The sequence below is a fragment of the Notechis scutatus genome, chromosome 2 (genome assembly GCF_049901735.1).
Source record: "Notechis scutatus isolate UNSWTSFEM ecotype Mainland chromosome 2, rNotScu1.2, whole genome shotgun sequence".
Lineage (NCBI taxonomy): Eukaryota > Metazoa > Chordata > Lepidosauria > Squamata > Elapidae > Notechis > Notechis scutatus.
Genome location: NC_142010.1, coordinates 241684987 through 241705983, shown reverse-complemented (window position 1 = coordinate 241705983; position 20997 = coordinate 241684987). Strand labels below are relative to the sequence as shown.

At 36.8% G+C, this 20997-nt stretch overlaps 2 protein-coding genes across 6 annotated transcripts in view; one reads left to right on the top strand and one right to left on the bottom strand.

The window, feature by feature from the left end:
* IL31RA (interleukin 31 receptor A) overlaps window positions 1-11148 on the top strand; it is a 38877-nt gene extending 27729 nt beyond the window's left edge. For all 5 annotated transcript variants that reach the window (XM_087958414.1, XM_087958412.1, XM_087958415.1 and 2 more), the window contains 6 exons: window positions 304-405; window positions 1061-1204; window positions 4983-5123; window positions 6121-6214; window positions 8869-8935; window positions 9733-11148. In XM_087958414.1, coding sequence (XP_087814540.1) covers window positions 304-405; window positions 1061-1204; window positions 4983-5123; window positions 6121-6214; window positions 8869-8935; window positions 9733-10215 — 1031 coding nt within the window. In that variant the 3' untranslated portion in view covers window positions 10216-11148. The remainder of the gene's footprint in view (window positions 1-303; window positions 406-1060; window positions 1205-4982; window positions 5124-6120; window positions 6215-8868; window positions 8936-9732) is intronic.
* Window positions 11149-12989: 1841 nt separating this feature from the next.
* The window catches only part of IL6ST (interleukin 6 cytokine family signal transducer), a 29821-nt gene continuing 21813 nt past the window's right edge, over window positions 12990-20997 (bottom strand). The window contains exons 13-16 of the mRNA XM_026670492.2: window positions 20609-20749; window positions 20147-20243; window positions 19851-19932; window positions 12990-19128 (exon numbers count right to left, since the gene is read on the bottom strand). Of these exons, the coding sequence (XP_026526277.2) occupies window positions 18436-19128; window positions 19851-19932; window positions 20147-20243; window positions 20609-20749 (1013 nt within the window). The 3' untranslated portion in view covers window positions 12990-18435. The remainder of the gene's footprint in view (window positions 19129-19850; window positions 19933-20146; window positions 20244-20608; window positions 20750-20997) is intronic.

The following is a 20997-nucleotide window of genomic DNA, read 5'->3' as shown; positions in this document are numbered from 1 at the left end:
GGTTGTTCCAACTGCATAATTGAAGCTTCTCCACTTTTTATATGCTGTGGTGCATTTTATAGCATGTGTAAAAAAAAAAAAGCTATGGCTTTAATTACACATTTTGATTTCCCCCCCTGGGTGTCCCCTGAATGTGTAAATATTTATTAAGGGTAAAATCGTTACCAAGAATTTGAAGCTCTCACTATCATGTTTTACTTTTCTGCCTTTCTTGACAGTGTAGTGTGAAAGTAGCAATTAATAGGATTCTTGCTAGCAATCTTGAAAGATGGGTAATGTTCTATTGCTTCTGTTTTCTTCCAGGAATCTTTAAACACTTTAAATGCTATAATTTTTCAGTATACCCTTTATGTAAAGAAGAAATAAAAAAGCCAACTTCCATCAGTATCTATTTCCATGAAAGTGGTACGTATAAATGGTGGTCCTGTGTTGATATGGGGTGAACTCATAACAACTTTAGCTAAGAAGTTCGCACGGATATGTTGTTCAGCAGAAATGTCTTTTTCTAATTTATAACAAAGGATTAACAAATACAAAGGAGGTCTGAACTTGCTTATCTCTGAAAAAAGTGGAACATATTATAGAGTAGAGTAGAGTAGAGTAGAGTAGAGTAGAGTAGAGTAGAATAGAATAGAATAGAATAGAATAGAATAGAATAGAATAGAATAGAATAGAATAGAATAGAATAGAATAGAATAGAATAGAATAGAATAGATAATTTGAAAATCAAAATTTTGGTAGACCAAAATAAATAAAACTATTTATTTAGTTTATTTATAACTATCCAAATAAAACTATTACCTACATCATATATGAGACTTACCTGTCACATTTCAGTATCAGCCACCTTTAAAGCAGGAATTTCCCTAAATTTTTCAATTTAGTCTCTCTTTTTATAAATATTAGTATTATCTTCCTGGGCCAGTGGCCTAATTTGTTCTGTATATATGTGGTACATGCCATTTCTAAAGTATCAAAACTCCATTTATGTTGGAAGAACTATTTGCTAATCAACTGCTAAGATATTTTGAAACCGCTAAAGTTATCCTGTACGATTTAGTCCCATCTACAGGTCCTCAGGCTGAAACAGAAAATGCTGGTAAAGATTATGCCATCATAACGTGGAAAGAAATTCCAAAAGCAGAAAGAAATGGTGTGATTATTAACTATACTGTAATTTATAAAGAAGGCAACAAATATTTGGGTATGTATACAAACTGAAAAAAGAACAGCTATTCCAATGCTTCAACTTCATATGTATGCTTCTTTACTTCGAGCTAGCCTTTATTTAAACTTGGTACTAACTATTTTAAAATCTTAGTACAGGGGTGTCCAACCTTGGCAACTTTAAGACTTGTGGACTTCAACTCCCAGAATTCCTCAGCCAGCAAAGCTGGCTGAGGAATTCTGGGAGTTGAAGTCCACAAGTCTTAAAGTTGCCAAGGTTGGACACCCCTGTCTTAGTATATCTGTCTCTGCCTCTGTCTCTCTGTCTCATCTAGCTGTCTTTGTTCAACTGAACCCTATGTAACCCTAAGGCCGTTCTAAAGATATTTTCTGCTTTCTCATCTATGCTGAACATAATGCAGAAAGGGCTGTACATGAACCCCACTAGGATACATCACAGCCTGGAATAATTTGAGACAGCTTTTTCCAATTCTTTTTGGTCTCATGTTCTTTGCTTCTTTAATATATTTCCTATTATCTTTGGTTTCTAATTTTTTTTTTTTTTGCCCTAAAGCTTGTAGGAAAGTCTTTGGGCTTACTTAAGGATGGTCCTAGTTTACTCTAAATGTCAAACTGACAACCTCTACTGAAAAATATCTGGCTTTATATCCCCGAGGTGCTTTTTCAAAAGGCAAATGGACTTTTGTTTTTTGGGGACAACCCTGACCTGGATGACAGAATTTCCATAGACCCCTGGCTTTATAATAATGTCATTAAACAATGATGTGCTTTATAGTTTTGGCATTATTTTACCTTATGGTTTGGCTTCTTTTCCCAAGGGGTGCCCAGTAAAAAAATAATTATAGGAGGAAGCTGTCATTAGTTGAGTCTACAAGGTTAGACAAGGATATCTTTGTCTGTTTAAAATCAAAGGTTTTCAATGGCTCACGGTGTTTATAATAGATGCAGTACGGTTTCATATTATTGCAACTTGGCAACTTTAAGGCTTGTGGACTTCAACTCAAAGCATAGCTGGCTGGAGAATTCTGGGAGTGGAAGTCCACAAGTCTTAAAGTTGCCAAGTTTGGAGACCTCTGTTCTGAACAATTTCTACAAAAGACATTCTATCACAAGCTTGAATCTTTCTCATTCTTAGCTACAGTGGATATTAGGCTAATTTTTAAGAACGGGGAGTAAAAAAAAGGCTGATTACTGATTCTAAAGAAGCCAAATTTGTATGTGACACCTAGGATGATAGTTATTTTAAGTAGTTTTTGATTCTGTAGCATGTATCAGGAAAAATGCATCAGAAAAAGGACCTTTCAGATGTATGTATGGTGATGATGAGATGCAATAGCAATCCGCTCAATTTGCTACCACACAAAACAAACATAATTAGCAATCCCATCCATGAGACAGTTAACTGTAAAAGCAAAGTAGTTTTGAAGGAGAAGGAAATTTTATCTCAGCAACTTTACTGTAGCTGAAAATTCTCCTCTATTTGCTACCTAAAAATTGCAAGGATACAAAAATAGATCATCTTGCAGATCTACAGATAGCACAGGCGTAGAATAATAGAGTTGGAAGAGACAGTGGTGTGTTTCAAAAAAGTTTACCACAGGTTCAGTGGGCGTGGTTTGGGGAGGCGCGCTTTGCGCACATGCACACACTTTGCACGCGTCCATGCACCAAACGCACACTTTGCGCAGCTGCAGAGGCTTTCCAACTCACCTCCTGTACTCCTGCGCTCTCCCTGTTGTTTCAGCAGCTGACACGCAGCAATCTGCTGTGCCGTGCAAAGCAGCTGCGCTTCAAAAGCAGGACATAAAGGTCAGAGTGGGAGCCCAGGTGGGAGGGTGGGCCCAACAGCAGAGTGTCTTAGAGAACCGGTTTGGTCTCCGCTGCTCTTCGGCGCTACCGGTACGCCAGAACCGGGCCGAACTGGTAGAATACCACCACTGCTTGGAGGTATTCTAGTATCTAGTCCAACCCCAATGCTGTATCATTTCAGATAAATGGTTATCCAGTCTCTTTTTGAAAGTGTCCTGTGATGGAGCACCCATAGCTTCTGAAGGCAATTTTAGTTGTATTTCAAAGCAGAATCAGCAAGGTGAAATGGTTTTTGTCACGTACTGTATAAAAATGAGAGAGGTTGTTTTAAAGGAAGAAGGTTCAAGCCACTTTCCACGTTAAGCACCTCTGAGTAGAATGCTAGATCAGCTGAAGCTGAAAATGGACCACTTAGTGCAAGATCTTCAGAACTTCTGATTCAAATGAGGATTAGATATATCATAGTTAAGTCAGAAAAAGATAAGCTCAGGTCTCAAATTCAGATAATGATGCAGAAATACAAAAATAATGCTGGAGTGCCTCAGTACTATGTGAAAGTGCCTCAAATGTCACGTTGTTGAAGCACACAATATTAGCAAACCAATAGCATTTCCACCTTTGCATTCAGCAAATTAGCAAATCGTGTAAGCCAGGAGTCCCCAAACTTGGCAACTTTAAGATTTGTGGGCTTCAACTCCCAGAAGCTGGTTGGAGAATTCTGGGAGTTGAAATCCACAAGTCTCAAAGTTGCCAAGTTTGAGAACCTCTGAGATAGGCAACTGAATTTAATTTTCTGAATCTCTTTGCTATATGTAATGGCTGATTGGATTTTTAGTCCAAATCTTGAAGCCCTAACTATAGCTGAATCCATCTCCCCAGGGATGCAACAATTTATAGGCATGGCATCAATATTCCAGTGAAGATAATTGCAAGGACAGCATTTGTTATGGTTAGAGGAGGGGGCAAGAAGGGCAAGCAAAATAAATGTCAGATTCCAAATGTTGTAGCACAAGAGTCCCAGTGGGCCAACAACACAAGAAGCTGTCTAAGCGATGATTTTGTGAAACTATCTTATTTTGCAAATATTTATTGGGAAATAAAATAGCTGTGAAGAAGTCTGTAGAGATTCTCAGTCATCGAGGTCATGTCCCAAAGGTGTTTTTTCATGAGGTAACGGGACTTTCTTTCTTTCTTTTTTTCCATTTTGAAGATGTTTCGCTTCTCATCCAAGAAACTTCTTCAACTCTGATAGGATATCCTTCCATGGAGACTGGATATCCTTCCATTCCTCACTATCCTGTCAAAGCTGAAGAAGCTTCTTGCATGAGAAGTCTTCAAAAGAAAAAACAAGAAACTCCAGTTGCCTCATGAAAAAGGACTTTTGGGACTCTGAATAAGTATTATCAGCCAGCTTGAGGGGTGCTATTGATCATACTCCATTTAGTGGAAGGGCAGGATGTAAATAAAATCATTTTTAAAAATGTGTGTGTGCTTTTGTGTGCATGCACACGCACAAATTGGGTATCATAAAAGAACGGCTGAAGGGATAGCAGTTGTGAATATCCTACTCCAGTGCAAACTCAATAGGATATTACTTATAGCACATAAGTGCTGACAATACGCTTTTCTAATCTGTCCTCTGGACAAATACAAAGAGTTGCTCTTTTCAATAGCTGAAGCTGGAAGCTATGCTTCACATGCCTCCCTGTTGATTAGCTTTATACTCCAGAGCTGTTCAGACATGTTTCAGAGAGTGGTGGTTAAAAAGAAAGCAAAATTAAAGGCAAGGAGAGGAAATGGCCTACAGAAAGAGTTTTTAGGCATAATTGCTGAGGGCGTTTCCCCTCCTTTTATTATAAATCACATGAAGTCTGAAGTAGCATAAAAGCACTTGAATGAATGAAGGATGAAAGAGGCTTGAAGGGATGGCAGCCCTTCTATGCTGGGTGAGATGACCACTTAACCTTCCATTTGTGTCTTGATAGAAGAAACTGTGGACAGCAGTATCCTGAAGTACAAACTTAAGTCTTTGCAGCCCAATACCTATTACAGAGCTTGGATTAAGGCAAACACCATCATGGGAGGAACAAAGGGAAATGAAATTCACTTTTTTACCAAACTACTTAGTAAGTTATTCAAGGAAAATTGTTTTTCTCTTTATATATCATTATTACTTAAGACATGTTTGTGTTGTTTTTAACTAGAAAGAATCCAATGACTTTAAATGAGTGAAAATGAGACAATGCTAATCTTTTCTACAATTGGAAAAGCTAGAAACATTAAACAGTGGTGTTTTTTAACATATTGCTTTTAGAGGTTAATGAGCTCTAAAGATTCTGTAGTTATAGTTATAATTTAGTCATGATAACCAGCTGAATCAGTTCAAAGTAAGAGAAGCCTGACCTATTTCGTTAGCTCAGTTACCTGCACAAATATACAGTATATTTCTCTCTTGGATGCAACCTCATGGAATCAATCCCACTGATTTCATTGATCCCTATGTATAAAACGTCACTCGGAACTCTTGTTGTCCCCAATTTGGGACTGAGCCTGGTGCCGAAGCCCATGATGGATGCCAGACACAAGATGCAGGTTTTCTGATTGCTTTTTATTGGAGTACTCCAAAGAAAAGGGCTCCTGGTCAAAATGCCAAGAGCCAAGAACAAAGGATTGAGTAAGTTTTATACATTTTCACTTGAGAAGTTGGGACAAAGCGAGATAATATCATCTAATAAACATTTTAGTAATAATTCTACAAATTGTTCTATTGGTCTCTAGCTGTCCCTATTCCCAAGTCTTGGCTAATGTATGCCCTAGGAATTATCTAATACACATTTGATTTGCTGCAGGCCATCTCTATTCCTAACTTTTAGCTGAGGTCTGCAAGTTGTCTAACTCATGTTACTTTTATCAGCTTTCTAATTAGCCAGATTGTTACAAGATTTACACATGCATATTTCCTGTGGATAAGAATTCTTTGTTGTTGCCAGACAGACTCCACAATTACAGGCTTCCTGATTTACTTTCAAGTGTGTGTATGACCTGGCTTTATTTTAGCAGACCATCACTATTGACCTAAAATATTTGTAATTTGATATTTTAATTTGTGTGTCCCTCTTCTAGGTACAACAGACATTATTCTTGCAACTGTCTTCATTGGAATATTCATGATCTGCATCTTGAGTTTTGGATTATTATGGGCTCTAAAATATAAAATGTGAGTATATTTTTAAATGATTGAAAATGTAATGTCAAAAAACAAAAATCGTCCAGGTTCAGCTTTCATTATTGACATGAAATTCCTTCTTAACACAATCTAAAATTTTCATTTTTCTCCAGATGGTTATTTCCCAAGTAGAGCATTCCCATGTCTAACTTTCTTTGCCCAAATATTGGGTTCCATAGGTTATATACAAAATAATTTTAGGAGCTAGCTTTAAGCAGGTACCAGGTGAAGTCTCCTAATCCATATTCATTGGCACAGTACCTTGAATGTATTGGAAAATCTTCAGAATGTTGGACAATTGCATACATTTCTCCAGACACCAATTGAGTATTATTGTATTATATTGTATTATATATATTATATTATCAAGGGAATACTACCGTGTTTCTCCAACATACGCACCCCCCCCCATAGGAAGGCCCAGCATGTTTTTTAGGCATAAAATGAAATTAAGTCCCTTCCCCAAATTTAGGCTTATTTTAAAACATGCGAAATGGGGGGAAGGGCGGGGGAGCCTTGCCATTAGGAGTGTCCCATGGGCAGCCATGCCTCGCCACCAGCCACTCCTTATGGCTGATCATGGCAGAGCGTGGAGAACTCCCTACTCCTGCCAAGTACCTTTGCTGCAGACCTAGGTATGGTGCTGCCTGCAGGCCGGGTCAGCGGGCGGGTGTTGGCGGTGTGGATGTTGGCCTCGGCGGCAGTGGGGCATTTTGCATCGCAAGACCTCCGGCGCCTGCCGCTACTGCTTCCTCTTGGAGCGTCGTCTTCCGTTTGGAGTGTCGCCACTGCATTTGGAGATGCCGCCACCACGTTTGGAGCGCCAAATGTGGCGTCAGCAGCTCCAAACGAGGCGGTGGAAGCTCCAAATGCGGCGGGTGATGCTCCAAACGGAAGATGACGCTCCAAGAGGAAGCAGCAGCAGCGGGCGCCAAAGGTCTTGCGATGCAAAATGCCCCACCACCGCCGAGGCCGACATCCGAGCCACCGCTGCCCACCTGCCCGAGGATGCAGGGGGGGGAATTAAGTCACCCTCAAAAAGACATCCTAGCCATTTTTGGGGGGCTCAAAAAAAAAATATTTTATGAGAAACATGGTAGTACCCAAAGTTCCCTCAGAATAGTCACCCCAAATATTTCAGTTTAGGAGGACCAAATTAGGGGATCTTTATTAAAAAGATTCATGTGGATACTCAACTCACTCACAGTGACTCACAGTGGCTTATAAAGATAAGATCTCAAAACCCAAAACAATCCCATCTCTGTTTCCCCCACCATGACAACATTTGGGTAAGCTACTTGATGGGCTCCATATGAGAGTGGGATCTCCAGGCCCGCAGACAAATGGCCTTTCAAAAGACAAACAAGGTTAGGGCCACTCTTTTCTCTGGAGAGATAATGTTCCACAGGGAGAGAACTGTTATGGAAAAGGAACTTCTTGGTCCCACTAGATCAGGGGTATCAAACTTGCGATGACACATTGTCGTCACAAGACATATCACAACTTTCCCTCCTTCATTAAGGGGTTGGACGTGTCTAGTGCGTGATGCATCTGGCCCATGGGCCGCAAGTTTGACACCCGTGCACTGGACCTCCTTAATGGGGGGACCCATGACAGATCCTGACTTCTCAATTGGTGTGCTGGGAGAATATAACTGGGAAGAGACAGTCCTTCAAATAACCTGACCTCAAGTCCACAGGGCTTTAAAGATGATAACCAAAACCTTTAATTAGATCTGGAAGCAAATCAGCAACCAATGCAGCTTCCACAAGATAGGTGATGTATGCAAACCTAGACTTGCACAAATCCATGAAGGCCATCACATTTTGAACCAACTGAAGCTTCCAGATACTTTTCAAGGACAGCCCCATGTAAAACACATTACTCATCTTCATTTAGAGCGCCATGTAGATTCAAGCAACCATCTGAGTAGTTACTCTTCTTTTTGTTGTTGCCAGTTTCATGTGGACAGTAAGAACAGTAGAATTATTTGTTTTTCTTTCCTCATCCCCTGCCTACTATACATTGTTTGCCGATGGTTATTTCCATTTTCACTAGTAAAGGAAGCTTAAATTCTTAGAATCTACATTTTTCCTGTCTCCAACAGAAAGAGGTGACTAGGGTGTGGAAGAATATGAGCAGGACTTTTGGTCCAGGAAAGGGTATAATTGTTGCACAATCTACAATTGTGCAAAGGCCTCCTAGCCAAGAGTGCCACCTGCTTCGCAAGCAGGAGTTGTGAGTCCAGGAGAATCCTCAAATTATGCACCAGGAACATCTGGGGCAGTGCAACTCCATCCAGGATCAAAGGTGACGATTCTCTAGAAACTGTTCTGTTTTGCCAGGGTTCAATTTCAGCTCATTGTTCCTCATCCAGACTTCAACAACCTCCAGCCTAAAGAGGGAAGTTGTGGCATCGCTTAATTCAACATAGAGATACAGCTGAGTATCATTAGCATACCAATGATATGTCACTTCATAGTGATGGATGACTGTACCCAGAGGCTTCATGTAGACATTAAATAGAAATGGAGAAAATACCAAACCATATAAAAACCCATAAAGCAGGGCTGAAGGTCAAGCCTCTTGGTTCCATTCGTGAGGTATCATCAAATGCAATAATCAGTTTGCTTTTGTTTTATCAGGATAAAACGAATTTGCTGGCCTCAGATTCCACATCCTGTAATAGCATGTTATCCTGCTGTATCTCAGGTAAGGATTGATTTTTGCTGGACAACCAGGCTGTGAGAACATGACTGATGGCCCAGAATTTTCCCTAGTCCTAATGCAACGTGAATCTCCTTGAGTGTTGCAGTCATGGACTTTACTTCTTCCTCTCTGACGTTTCAGATTCACTACTATTGGAGATAATTGAAAAAAAAAAAAGTGCAATTTTGCATAGAACTATGTGAAGCTAGAAGCTAGGTGTCATGTAAACTGTACAGCTAATAGCTAAGTGTAACTTAAATCACTGTAAATGGCGAGTCTCCAATTCATTTTTAGCCATAACTATCACAGTCTGTAAGCCAAAAGCCTTTGTCAGCCTTTGAGATGTGTAGCCATGAGATTGGATCTATTGAGGATATAGCCCCTAACCACAGCATTGGTGATACTGCCACCTCCCATTCTTTTTTCTCTCTACCTTGCCTTCCTTCTATAAATACAATTTGTCTTTAGACCCAAGAGTGAACTAGCAGTATCTTCTGTTCTGGCCATATTAGCTAAATTGCATATTGAAGCTGTGAACACATGAAGGAATTGACCATATCATGTAAGTAATGGCAAGAAGGCAAGAAGGTTGCCTAGAAGAAAGAACTTTGCTTGCCTGATGGAATGAAGAAGCAATGGCTCATAGGATAAATGGCCATTTACAAGGAACCATCTGAGTAGTTACTCTTCTTTCTGTTGTTGCAACATCCATGTAAACTGCAACAGCAGCAGAATTATTTTTCTTTTTGTTCTCCTATCTACATCCTCTTGGCTGATGTTTTTTTTCCTGTCTTCAACAGAAAATCATATTGGGGAACTCATTTTCTAAGGATGACATCAATATTTTGAAAATGGATACTTGCAGGGAGAATGAGTTGCCATTGCTGAATCCCGAAAACTTCTTCAAACAAGCAAATGTTACTGCAAAAGTTACGGTTGCTGGTCAAGAGACTTTTTGTACTGGAGAATACAGAGCTCTAGAATGTCTTCTTCCAGTATCATCTTTGAACCATGACTTCAAGGATCAAACATTTCTAACTATGAAAAGCAATTCTGAAAGTTCTGCAAAAGATAAAATGCAATATCAGGAATATTTTCAGGAGAAAACTGAATTCAATTCATATTTGAAAAACTCTGTTTGCTCAAGAGAGTTCCTGGATTGCAAAAATGTAGAACAAAATACAAAAGAACCTGAAACCCAACCTGCTTCTTTGGCCTGTTATAGGGCTGGGGATCCTTATGTAGCACCAGATACAGATAAATTCAAAGTATTAATTACATAATGATTTAAAAAAAAAACTTATGGGACAATTGTGTAATTGCTGTTTTACTAAATAGTAAGCATGTAAGTTCTGCATGTTTTTTAAAATTATTGCATAAATTTGTTTCAAACTTGATTATTAGGAGGTATAAAATATTCACATCACGGGGCCATGTTTCATGCTTGCCGTTTCCTAATAAAATATAATGATGTTGAATAGAAAAAAATGGTCTAAGAAACTTTGGATATAGAAGAAAATGTTGTTAGGAGTTGAATAGTATCCATCTTATGAGAAGGAAGGACTCACTGGAGAAGAGCCTAGGGCTGGGAACGACTGAGGGCAAAAGGGGACCACAGAGAATGAGGTGGTTGGATGGAGTCACTGAAGCAGTCAGCGTGAACTTAAATGGACTCTGGGGGATGGTAGAGGACAGGAAGGCCTGGAAGGAACATTGTCCATGGGGTTGTGATGGGTCGGACATGACTTCGCGACTAACAACAACTATCCACACAACCTTACCTTCTGACCCAAAAAGCTAGTTAACCAATTGGTTAAGGCATCAGGCTAGAAGCTAGGAGACCATGAGTTCTAGTCCTGCCTTTGGGCCAGTCATTCTCTATCAGACCAGCCCACCTCATACAGTTGTTGTGGAGAAAATAGGAGGAGGGAATAATACTAGATAAGTTCATTACCTTATGTTATTTGTAAAGGAATAAAAGCAAAATAAAATCTAATAAAAATAAATTTGTTGGATATGCTTTTGCTGCAAATACAGTCAAAGCTATGCCTTCTTAAATTTTTTTTGTTTCATTATTCTAATCTAGTAATCAAAGATCTCAAATACGGAGGGGAAAATGAAGTCACATAATTGTCAGTCAGAACTACTGAAGGTGTTGTAAAGATTGGTATAAAGGTGTTATAGAAATGAAAATAAATATAAATGTATAAAGGCTTTTTATCGTTTGTATATGTACTCAGTGGTTGAAATATTTTCAACCTATCAAAAAAAAAAATCCTGTAAAACTAAAAAGGTCATTTTAAAGAGTTCATATTTTATATATTTATATAATGTCATATTTTATATATTTATATAATGTCAGAGTTCAAGATTTCTTGGGTGAAAATTGTTTCATAATGCTTTGGCCTGAATAGGTTCTCAAAAGTGTCAGTCTCTATGTTAAACTATTTCATCATCTACCCAATGTTGAGATGAATTAGAGTTTCTTGGAACAGAAAGATTAGAAGAAAAAAATATCAGATGGTTGCAATGAAGTGATAAAAGTGTTTAGAAGCTCTGAAGTAGCTAAGAAGCCACTATCGTTTTGCTTGTTCTGTTTTTCACTTGACAAAACACTTCCTTATTTTGCGTATTATTTAGGACACATCTAATATGAAGATCTGTTAATTGCTTTCAGAATTGTGACTGTGAGATTAATTTGACTTTCTTCCTGATAAGAGGAGGAAGGATAAGATCTGAATTCTCCATCTCACAGATGCTGATTGCACAAAGCATTGCAGAAATGTTCAGTGTGGCAAGTAAAACATCCTCACTTTCTGCCCTTCATGTATTTTAGATTACATATCCTTGTCAGTTTTTGTTGAGCACAGAAATGCTTGTTTTGACCAAATGTATTTCATCTTTTTTCCCCCTCCTTTGGCTGACATTGAGGAACTACAGTAGATCAGGGGTGTCAAACTCAAGGCCCACGGGATGAATCCGGCCCATGGGGCCACCCTGGAAACAATGAAGGGCTGGCCTGTGGTGCCTCTGCCAGTGAAAATGGCCCTCCCAAGCTCCGTTTTCACTGACAGAGGGTTGCAGGAGGCCATCGAGAACCTGTTTTCACTAGCAGAGTGCTTGGGCAACTGCAGGCGCCCCAACAGGAGTGATGTTGAGCAGGCCATACCCATCCTGGCCATGCCTCTTGACCAAACCCTCCTCCCTGAGGTCAAACACAACCCTGATGCCGCCCCAATGAAATCAAGTTTGACACCCCTGAACTAGATGGAACCCTTGTTTTTTGTGTAAGCAAAAGATGGGTTTGATTCATACAAACAAGTCTGGATTTATTAAGCTTAAGCTATGGTTAAACGTGGAATATAGTTCATTGGAAGATTGCCATACTAATTTAAAATTTTGCATTGATGAAAATTTTGCATAGTTTCCACTTTTTAATTCATTGTTTAAAATCCTGTTTGTCTTAAGTATATTACTTATACATGTATATTAGTTTCCTTTATTTTTTTCTTTTTCAGTTTCCTTTTCATGCTTTGAAGCAAAACAAAATTGAAATAAAACAACTTTAAAATAATACTTTAAATTTATCATTTTCCTTGGTAATCTCTAGACTATGGAATATCCTCCTTGCTAGTTATGGTAGGATTATGCCTGGCCTTTTTCATTCACCCAGGCCTTTTGGTAATGTGCTAAATGTTGATTAAAAAATAGTAATAATTGCAGTTTTTTTCTTTGATGCTATTGTATTTTGTTAAAACACTTTAGTATATTTTAACCAACTGTTTAACCTATAAAGTGTCTCTTCTTAAATGGGAAGTAGTATCAAAATAATTTAAATAAAATAATGTCTGTCATTTGGTATAGCAGCATTCAGTGCATGCTTTTCAATATTATAGAAAGTTTTGTACATTGTTTAGAAGCTTTCCATATGTAGCTTGATGCATGCAGCCTTAATCTCTCCCACTGATTTGCAAACATATAATTATTATATGAGTAAAAATAATTCTGCTAGTGTAACAAAACATCTGAAAAGAAAGCAAGAATAGAAAAATACACATTAAATTACATTAATTTTATTTATTATTTTAAAAGCAATAAAAACTTATAATAAAAAAGCCAACAATACAAACAACATAATAGCTCTTTCTTCTAATAATTTTTGTAATTGTTTATAAATGGATTTCAAAGAAATACACAAATAGCAATTCAGGGAAAAGACTGAAAGCTACAAATTTAAATGCCAATAAGTGTTTTCACATTTATACAGTAACAAACATGGCATTCACATTAATGAGGAAGGAGTATTCGGAGAGTTTTCTAGAAAGGTCAAAGGCCTTGATTACTGGTATATTATACAAATTGAATTGGCTATAATGACCAGACTCTCCAGATTTGTCAGATCAAATAATGAATAATGAATGTGTACATCTTCACTGCAACAGTAGCAGCACTATTGCCTTATTCATACCTTTGAGATGCATTTTGCTTTCTTTTTAATGTAACTCTTAGTTTTTTAGCCCTCAGAAGACAACTTATACAATAGATCACTTAAGAACTGTTCTCTCCCATTCACGGACAGAGATTCAATCAGCATTATAGGTCCACTGAAATTGTTGAAAAGGTGAAGCAACAATGTCTGGCAATGGCAATGTGAACTCTTCCTGGTAGCCAGCTATTAGCAGCACGTAAACAACATGTGCCAAATAAATGTACTGCAGGCTCTTGCAAAAGGAGTGCAAAGAGGATTTTGGCTGCTGTAAATGTTCAGATAAAGATAACACACATTCTGTGAAATTTCAGTAAATTGCACTATTATTAAACTGCAAATCAAATACAGTACTTTTTAAACATTCGTAATTTCCAATTTCCTTAATCTAAATCTAGGACTGAATGCTCTTCAACAATATTTGATAAATGCAAGTGCTGTTTATAAGCTTCTATAAAGTTTGCCCTAGTCCTTTCACATCAACCCAACCCCACCTCACGAATGAAAGAGATTTCTCTTTTCCCTTTGGCTTCTTTGGTTAAAAAAAAAAAAAAAAGACAGCTATTTTTAAGATAAATCTTTTTTCTTTTTGGTCTTATGCTTTTCAGTTAAGAGCTGGGTATAAAGGCATCTTCTTTTACAGTTCCATTGTCCATAGAGAAGGAATCTGCTACATGGAAGGACCAAGAAGTAAATCATAAAGCTTAATCAATCTTTCAGTTTACAATACCAGTTGGTTTGATATGTCTCCAGTGGATAAAAAAATAATAATAGTATAGTGCGCAGGTCTGAGGAAGGTGTGTTGATCAAGACTGAATTAGTTTGCAAAAGTCTATAGTCCTAAATCAGCGCTTCTCAACCTCGGCAATGATGTGTGGACTTCAGCTCCCAGAATTCCCCAGCCAATATAACATGGGTGTTGAAGCCTACACAGCTTAAAGTTGCCAAAGTCGAGATGCACTGTTTTAAATGCTACTTTGTCATACAATAGAAAATGAACATATTCCGATTCCTTTTACCTTAACAATTCCTGATTTTAGCAACATACACGCTCAGTTGTAATTTACAATTATCAAATCATTATTTTTTTTTACGATTGGTAATTGGACAAAAAAAAGTTTTCAAACTGTCATTTTAGAATTTAATACTAATCAAAAGCCCAATGCAGGGACACCATTTTTAATGAAGCATAGTGATATTGGGATGATATCACTATGCCTCACTGTGTGGTGGTGCAGTGGTCGAATGCAGTATAACTCACTGCTCACTCCTGGAGTTCAAATCTCACCGGCTCAAGGTTGACTCAGCCTTTCATCCTTCTGAAGTTGGTAAAATGAGGACCAAATTGTTGGGGGCAATATGCAGACTCTGTAAACTGCTTAGAGAGGGCTGTAAAGCACTGTGAAGCGGTATACAAGTCTATTGCTATTTCATGATGTCACAAATTAACCTCTTAGTTTTAATTAGCTGTAGCCATCAATTAAATAGCAAGTTATGAGTAGATCCATAGTCGTCATCATTGGGTTTTCCTAGGACATGGTCAAAAAGTCAAAATGGTGGTCACAATACATATAAAAATAGGCATTGCACTACTGTGGTCAACATCTTGTCTAGTCCTGCCTGATAATTATTTTTTTCAATTCTTAATAGATATTTTGGTAAGTAAGCAGCTTATTTATTCATGCAGTCTCTACATCTATTAATAACTGCTTTGATATATAATAACATTAAAGTTAAATTGTTGGTTTCACCTGAGGAACAGGTCAAAACAAAAAAGAAAACAACCCTTAAAATCATTGTAACTTTTCTTGGATTTTCTTCCTTTCCTACTAATCTGCCTTCAAGCTTAAGGCACGAAGAGCAGCATTCCTATTGACATGCAAGGAAGCTGTGATTATAAATCTCAAGATTAAACACTTTCCTAATCATATCAATTACTTTCAGATGTAATAAAAGTAAACCTGGAATACTTGCTTTTTCATTGTATTTTTTAAAAAATCAAGGTACAGAATTACTTTGAACTATTTTAGTTAAAAGTGTTATATGTTATTCTGTACCTATTCAGTCACAGACAATTAAGAGTTTTACAATGCAACATTCAATTTATCTGATGAATTTTATTAGCAGAACTTAATACCAAATTGACTTGAGTGGATGTTCACAATAATGGTAAAACTAAGGGCTACATACCATGATGATATAAATTGCAACAAAAAGAATTATGTTCCAATTCCAACACTGGAGTCAATGCTTACTTTAAAAAATAATGGTAATGATAGGTAGATTAATTTGTTTCATAGTAATGAAGAAATTGAGGCTTAAAATGTGATTAAATCAAATTTGTAAAACTACATTTATGCTGAAATATGTCCCCTGTGATAAGTCTATCATTTTTCAAGCTTGGCAACTTTTAAGATGAGGGGGCTTTAAACACAATTCCTCAGCCAGTATTCCATTCATCAGAAAGCTGCCAAATTTGAAAAAAATACTGTTCCAGCAGGAGTCATAGGACTGATGTTTCCTTCTTGGAGATCAGGAAAAACTCCAACCTTGAAGGAAGGAACTGAGGCCCCCTATCTCAGCTTTCATGGTCAAATTTTTCCATGGGGGAATCCATTTTTAGAAAGCAAAGCCCAATACTCTAAACCTTGCTCAGATTGAAAGTCTCTTTGGGGGAAACTTGGTTTGAAGGCTATTTTTTTAAAAAAATTAAGCCAGCTTGAGAGCTGGTACTTTAAACAAACAATAAAACCAGCCCTTTTTCCATCCCTTTGCTAGTGGGAATTTTTGAGACATTGTCACACTGGTTCTATCATTTTCCAGATTAAGGTAGTAATTGTGAACTTGAGAAAATGCTCTGTGTGCTAGCAATTATATTATAAAGTATACTCCAAGTGAGAACTAACAATGCAAAGATTTTCCAACTAAAAATTTAGGAGATTAATACAGGTGGTGAAAAGGTTGGAGAAATTATAAGGAAGTAATACAATTCTGAGCACCATTCTTATATATTTGAAGTTACATTGTTGTGATGTAATTTGTTTTTTGAGTAACACCATGACATATAGCACTCTTCAATTTAGATAGCAGTGCTTTTGTACAATGTTAACTCTTGGTGCATTCCACAATTAGAATATATAGGAATTATAAAATTAATTGATTTTATCTGCTGTATTTAAGAGGAAACATGTTCAAAATGGTTTGCTTACATGGTAGACTGAAAACTTTCAAAAATATAAAGGTTCAGATAAGCACCTGAGAAGTGCCATTAAAAAAACATTGAAAGGGATTTCACAGCAATGACATTTAATTTGATGTAAAGAGATACAAAATAATGGACTGACTACACCACAAGATAGGGAATCAAATTTCTCCATTATGCTTGGAAATTCTCCATCAAGATTTGAGGACAACTTGGCAAGAATTGTGGATTATCTTTACAATTCATTCCTTTTTCATCAATTAACAATTTCTGCTCATTTTCTAGGATTCAGCATAGGATAATTTCAATGAATAGGCATTAAATGGTTAACTTTCAAAAAATAATTTGAATTTCTGAGAAAGAGAAAACTGAACAGCCAAATCATAATAAATTGTGATTAACTAGGCTTGCATTGACTTCACTCCCAAGCATGGAAATATTACAATGACACATGCAGAAAAAGCAGAGTAAAATCATGCCATTTAAGGCTATGGCAAGAATACATCCATGTTCAGAGCCAATTTCATACTTGAAAGTTTTGAAAAGTATTAAATATATTTGTGGTTATATTTTGAGCTTGTGTTGTGTAACTTATAAGCTTGTCTACTGTATAAATGTCAGTTACTACTGATAATACCCTCCTGAAGAAAAAGAGGATCATGAAAATAATCATGGTGATAATTTCTAAAGTTTCAATATGAATACATATTGAAATGAGTTAAAAATCATCAAATAAGCTTTAATTCTTATACAATTTTGAGTGTTCCTGGACTGCATCAAAAGACATTTAGGCTATTAATGCATTGTGGAAATTATTTTTAATAAACTAGTCTGAACCAAAAGAACCGATATTTCCAAGAAATAAATTTCTTCATAGGTAGGAGAACACTGAACTGAAAAACAAAGACCATAGCTCAGCATGGTGTCTTCAATAACCCAGCTGCGTGGTTTCCAGCCTTCATAATTATGTACAGGATGAATACAGAACCTGGCATTTTAACGGTTAACAAAAGAATGGTATATATTCTTTAATAACAATTGTCCTCTATGATTATATGGTAATAAAATAAGCATATACACACACTTACTTTATAGGATTTCCAAATGTAATATTTACATTTCTGCAGATATGGCTCAAAGTGCAAGATACAAAAGGCATGAAATACTGGCAGTCAAAAGTCAACATGAAATATTAGCAGTCAACTTTTTGACATAATTGTGATTCAATTAGCTGATCATTCACTCAATTAATGCAGTCATTAGCTGACACAAGTAACATGCTACAGTCGGAGAAAGAGCCCAAGCAAATGAAACATTTTTAGGTAATTATGCAGCTATGCTAGACCCATGTAATGTTTATATTCTGCCAGAAGCAATTGTTTGGCCAATAAACTATTTGCTTCTGGATAACTCTTACTGTAGTCAAAACACTATTTTGAAACATTGGTGCTAGACAATCACAAATGGAGCATTCATAATATACAATTTAACCTCTTATGGTCTTAACCGCAGGGAAGTATTTGCAATGATAAACTCATGACTTATATGTCTTTATGAAAGTGAATGTAGCTTTATATTCTACATTAAAAACAAAGTGGAATGCCCAGGACAAACCCGAAATGTAATAAATGTATCTCTGAAGTTGAATATATGTAGTGCTTGAAGGAAAAAAAATTTTCCTTTAAAAGTCCGTTCAAATTTCCCAAATCCCATGTTGTCCAAATTAGCTTCCATAGATGAGCCTGATTTTCACATGAAGCGTGATTTTTTTTAAAAAAACTATTTAATTTATCAGAGCAAAACAGTATTTTCTTTTCACTGGGGCATATAACCACCTTGCCGTACAGTCTGTGGAAGGTAGCTTTTGGGCACCTTTTCATCCTTTTCATCTGTGTTATTTTCAAGCTGCCCAGCCTGCTCCATTAGGTTAGGAGAAAATGCAGCTACGAAGTCCATTCCCTTTTCATCTGTTTCTGGGCCAGATTCACCCATTTGTGATGTTGGAAGCCTGGTAGTATCTTCCTCACTTACTGGAAAAATCTGTTTGACTTTTTCGAAATCTGGGGCTGTGTCATCCCAGCTACCATTTTGCTTGAAGTAACGATGCTTGGGCGCTGAGCTGTCATTTCCAAGCACCTGTTGATCCTCTGGCCTCTCTTCTGAATCTAAGAGAGGTTGCGTAGATTCAGACCTGGCAAAGACTTGCACTGAAGGGATTTGATCCCGGTAGCCGCTGGGTATTACAGTTGAGTACTGCACAGTGCTGGAAGTGTTCTGAGCAGGTTCCCCTTCATCGCTATCTGAAACACTTTGTCGAGGAGAAGACATGCAGGATGAACCTCCAATACCACTGCTGTGACCTTCTGAGGCATTCTTCTCTTTTCTAAGCAAGTCAAAAGGCTTCAGATCTTGATCTGAAAGGGATTTCTTGTCTTCAGCTTCAATTTCTACAACACTAACATCAGTAAAACTGCCCTCTGGATATATTTCCTCTTTTGAATTAAAATGCTTTAAAAAAAAGACAAAAATATCATTATAATTATCTGTGACGCAATTTGATTTTAAATCAAAACTATATTCATTTGATGTGATCTTTAGTCTGCCTTCATCATTCTTTTCTTTCTGTCAGAAAGTCAAGCTTCTTCAATAGTAAATTCATGCAATGCCTCTTTGGTCTTTCAGATTGGTTTCTATCTCACTTAAACCTGCATTACTAAAACACATTATTTGAGAATGCAACTTTCCACAGACAGGTCATACCAGATGTTCTGCTGAATTTACATTATATTCCGTACAAGCCTGACAGTTCTGCATAATATATGGGATTTGTCCTTTTGATTTTTTTAAAATTAGGTGATTATATACTGAAGCTTCTAACATATTAGGATTTGTTTTTTTTAAATATACCATATAAGAAAATAATTACATTTTCTGCATTTAGTTGGAAGATTTGGCCTGGATTCCAGTCGAGTTCTTCATCAAATGCAACAGTATCTTTTCTCCATGTAAACTCTAATTCAACATTAGGTTGACAGAATGGAGAAGATATTTTGTTCTTTTTCAATTTCCCCAACCAATCCCAACTATGTAGTTGTCCATAAATCAACCCTAGGGAATTAGGAGAGGATGCCACATCTGGAACCAATAGTGCAAAATTGCCTCTCCCATTGCTTTGTTATGTTTTTGTTAATTAGCTTACAATCTAATTTTGTTTTGTTTTTTCTTTTTACCTTAGCTGGTGTTTGCGGTGACCACTGAGCAATTACACTTTTTGAAGGATCAGGCACATTAGGCCAGATGTGTTTTTTAATCCTAGAGAAAAATAATAAAAAGACAAGTAAAAAAATAACAAGTGATATTCAGCTCAGAATTATTACATGTATACGCACACACACACACACACACACACACACACACAGAGTACTTTAGTATCAATGCAGTTCTCCCTCCTTTGTACAATCAAGAATGACACACTGTGTGCTGAATATGTGGTGCTGTACAGGATAGTACCACTAAGGATACTTACATATCTCGTTTGCTGAAGCAAACTAATACACCCAATAAAGTAACTAGCAGAAATGCTATGCAGACAGGAACAACAATTGCTTCTATTTCTCCATCCTCTGAAAAAGAAAACACAAAAGGAAATCAGCACATTTTCTTCAAAAGTTTATTAGTTTACTTCAAAATAATATAAAAAACCCTTCTAAAATCTATTAATTTATAATGAAAATAACAAGTGAACCATACCTATCCTTTTGAATAATTCACATATTGTATTAAACAAACAAACAAAATTGACAAAAATAAACAAATAACCCAATTTGTGAATTATGCCACATTCCCAGGGTACATAATACAGAACAAAGTAATCAAACCATCTATACAGGACTTTCAAGTGGTCTAAAAAAGGAGGAACTTTAATGGGTACTTGGGAAGTATTTCATCCCAAGCTGATTCTTTCCAAACTGGAATATACAAAACTTACCAAATCTATTTGTAGAAAATGTAAACTGAGGACCAGCTGTTCCTCCACTTTCTGTGTATGCAGTCATATGCACTACATACAAAGTATTACTTAATAAGGATGATAGTAAGTACTCCGTTTTTGAAGGGTCCACAGCCACAACTAGAAATTAAAAAAATAGATTGACAATATTTTACATTAAATCTATCCAAACTAGTTTTCTTTAACCTTAATTCAAAGAACAACATATAGATCTGATCTCACTATAGTCCAACCTTCATTTCTAATTTTATTAATTCTGACAAAATATTCTGTATTAATATTACTGCATATCATAACATGCACACACTATATTGGATAAAATACAGTGGCACCTCGGCACCTGTTGATAATTTGTTCTGGAAGATGTG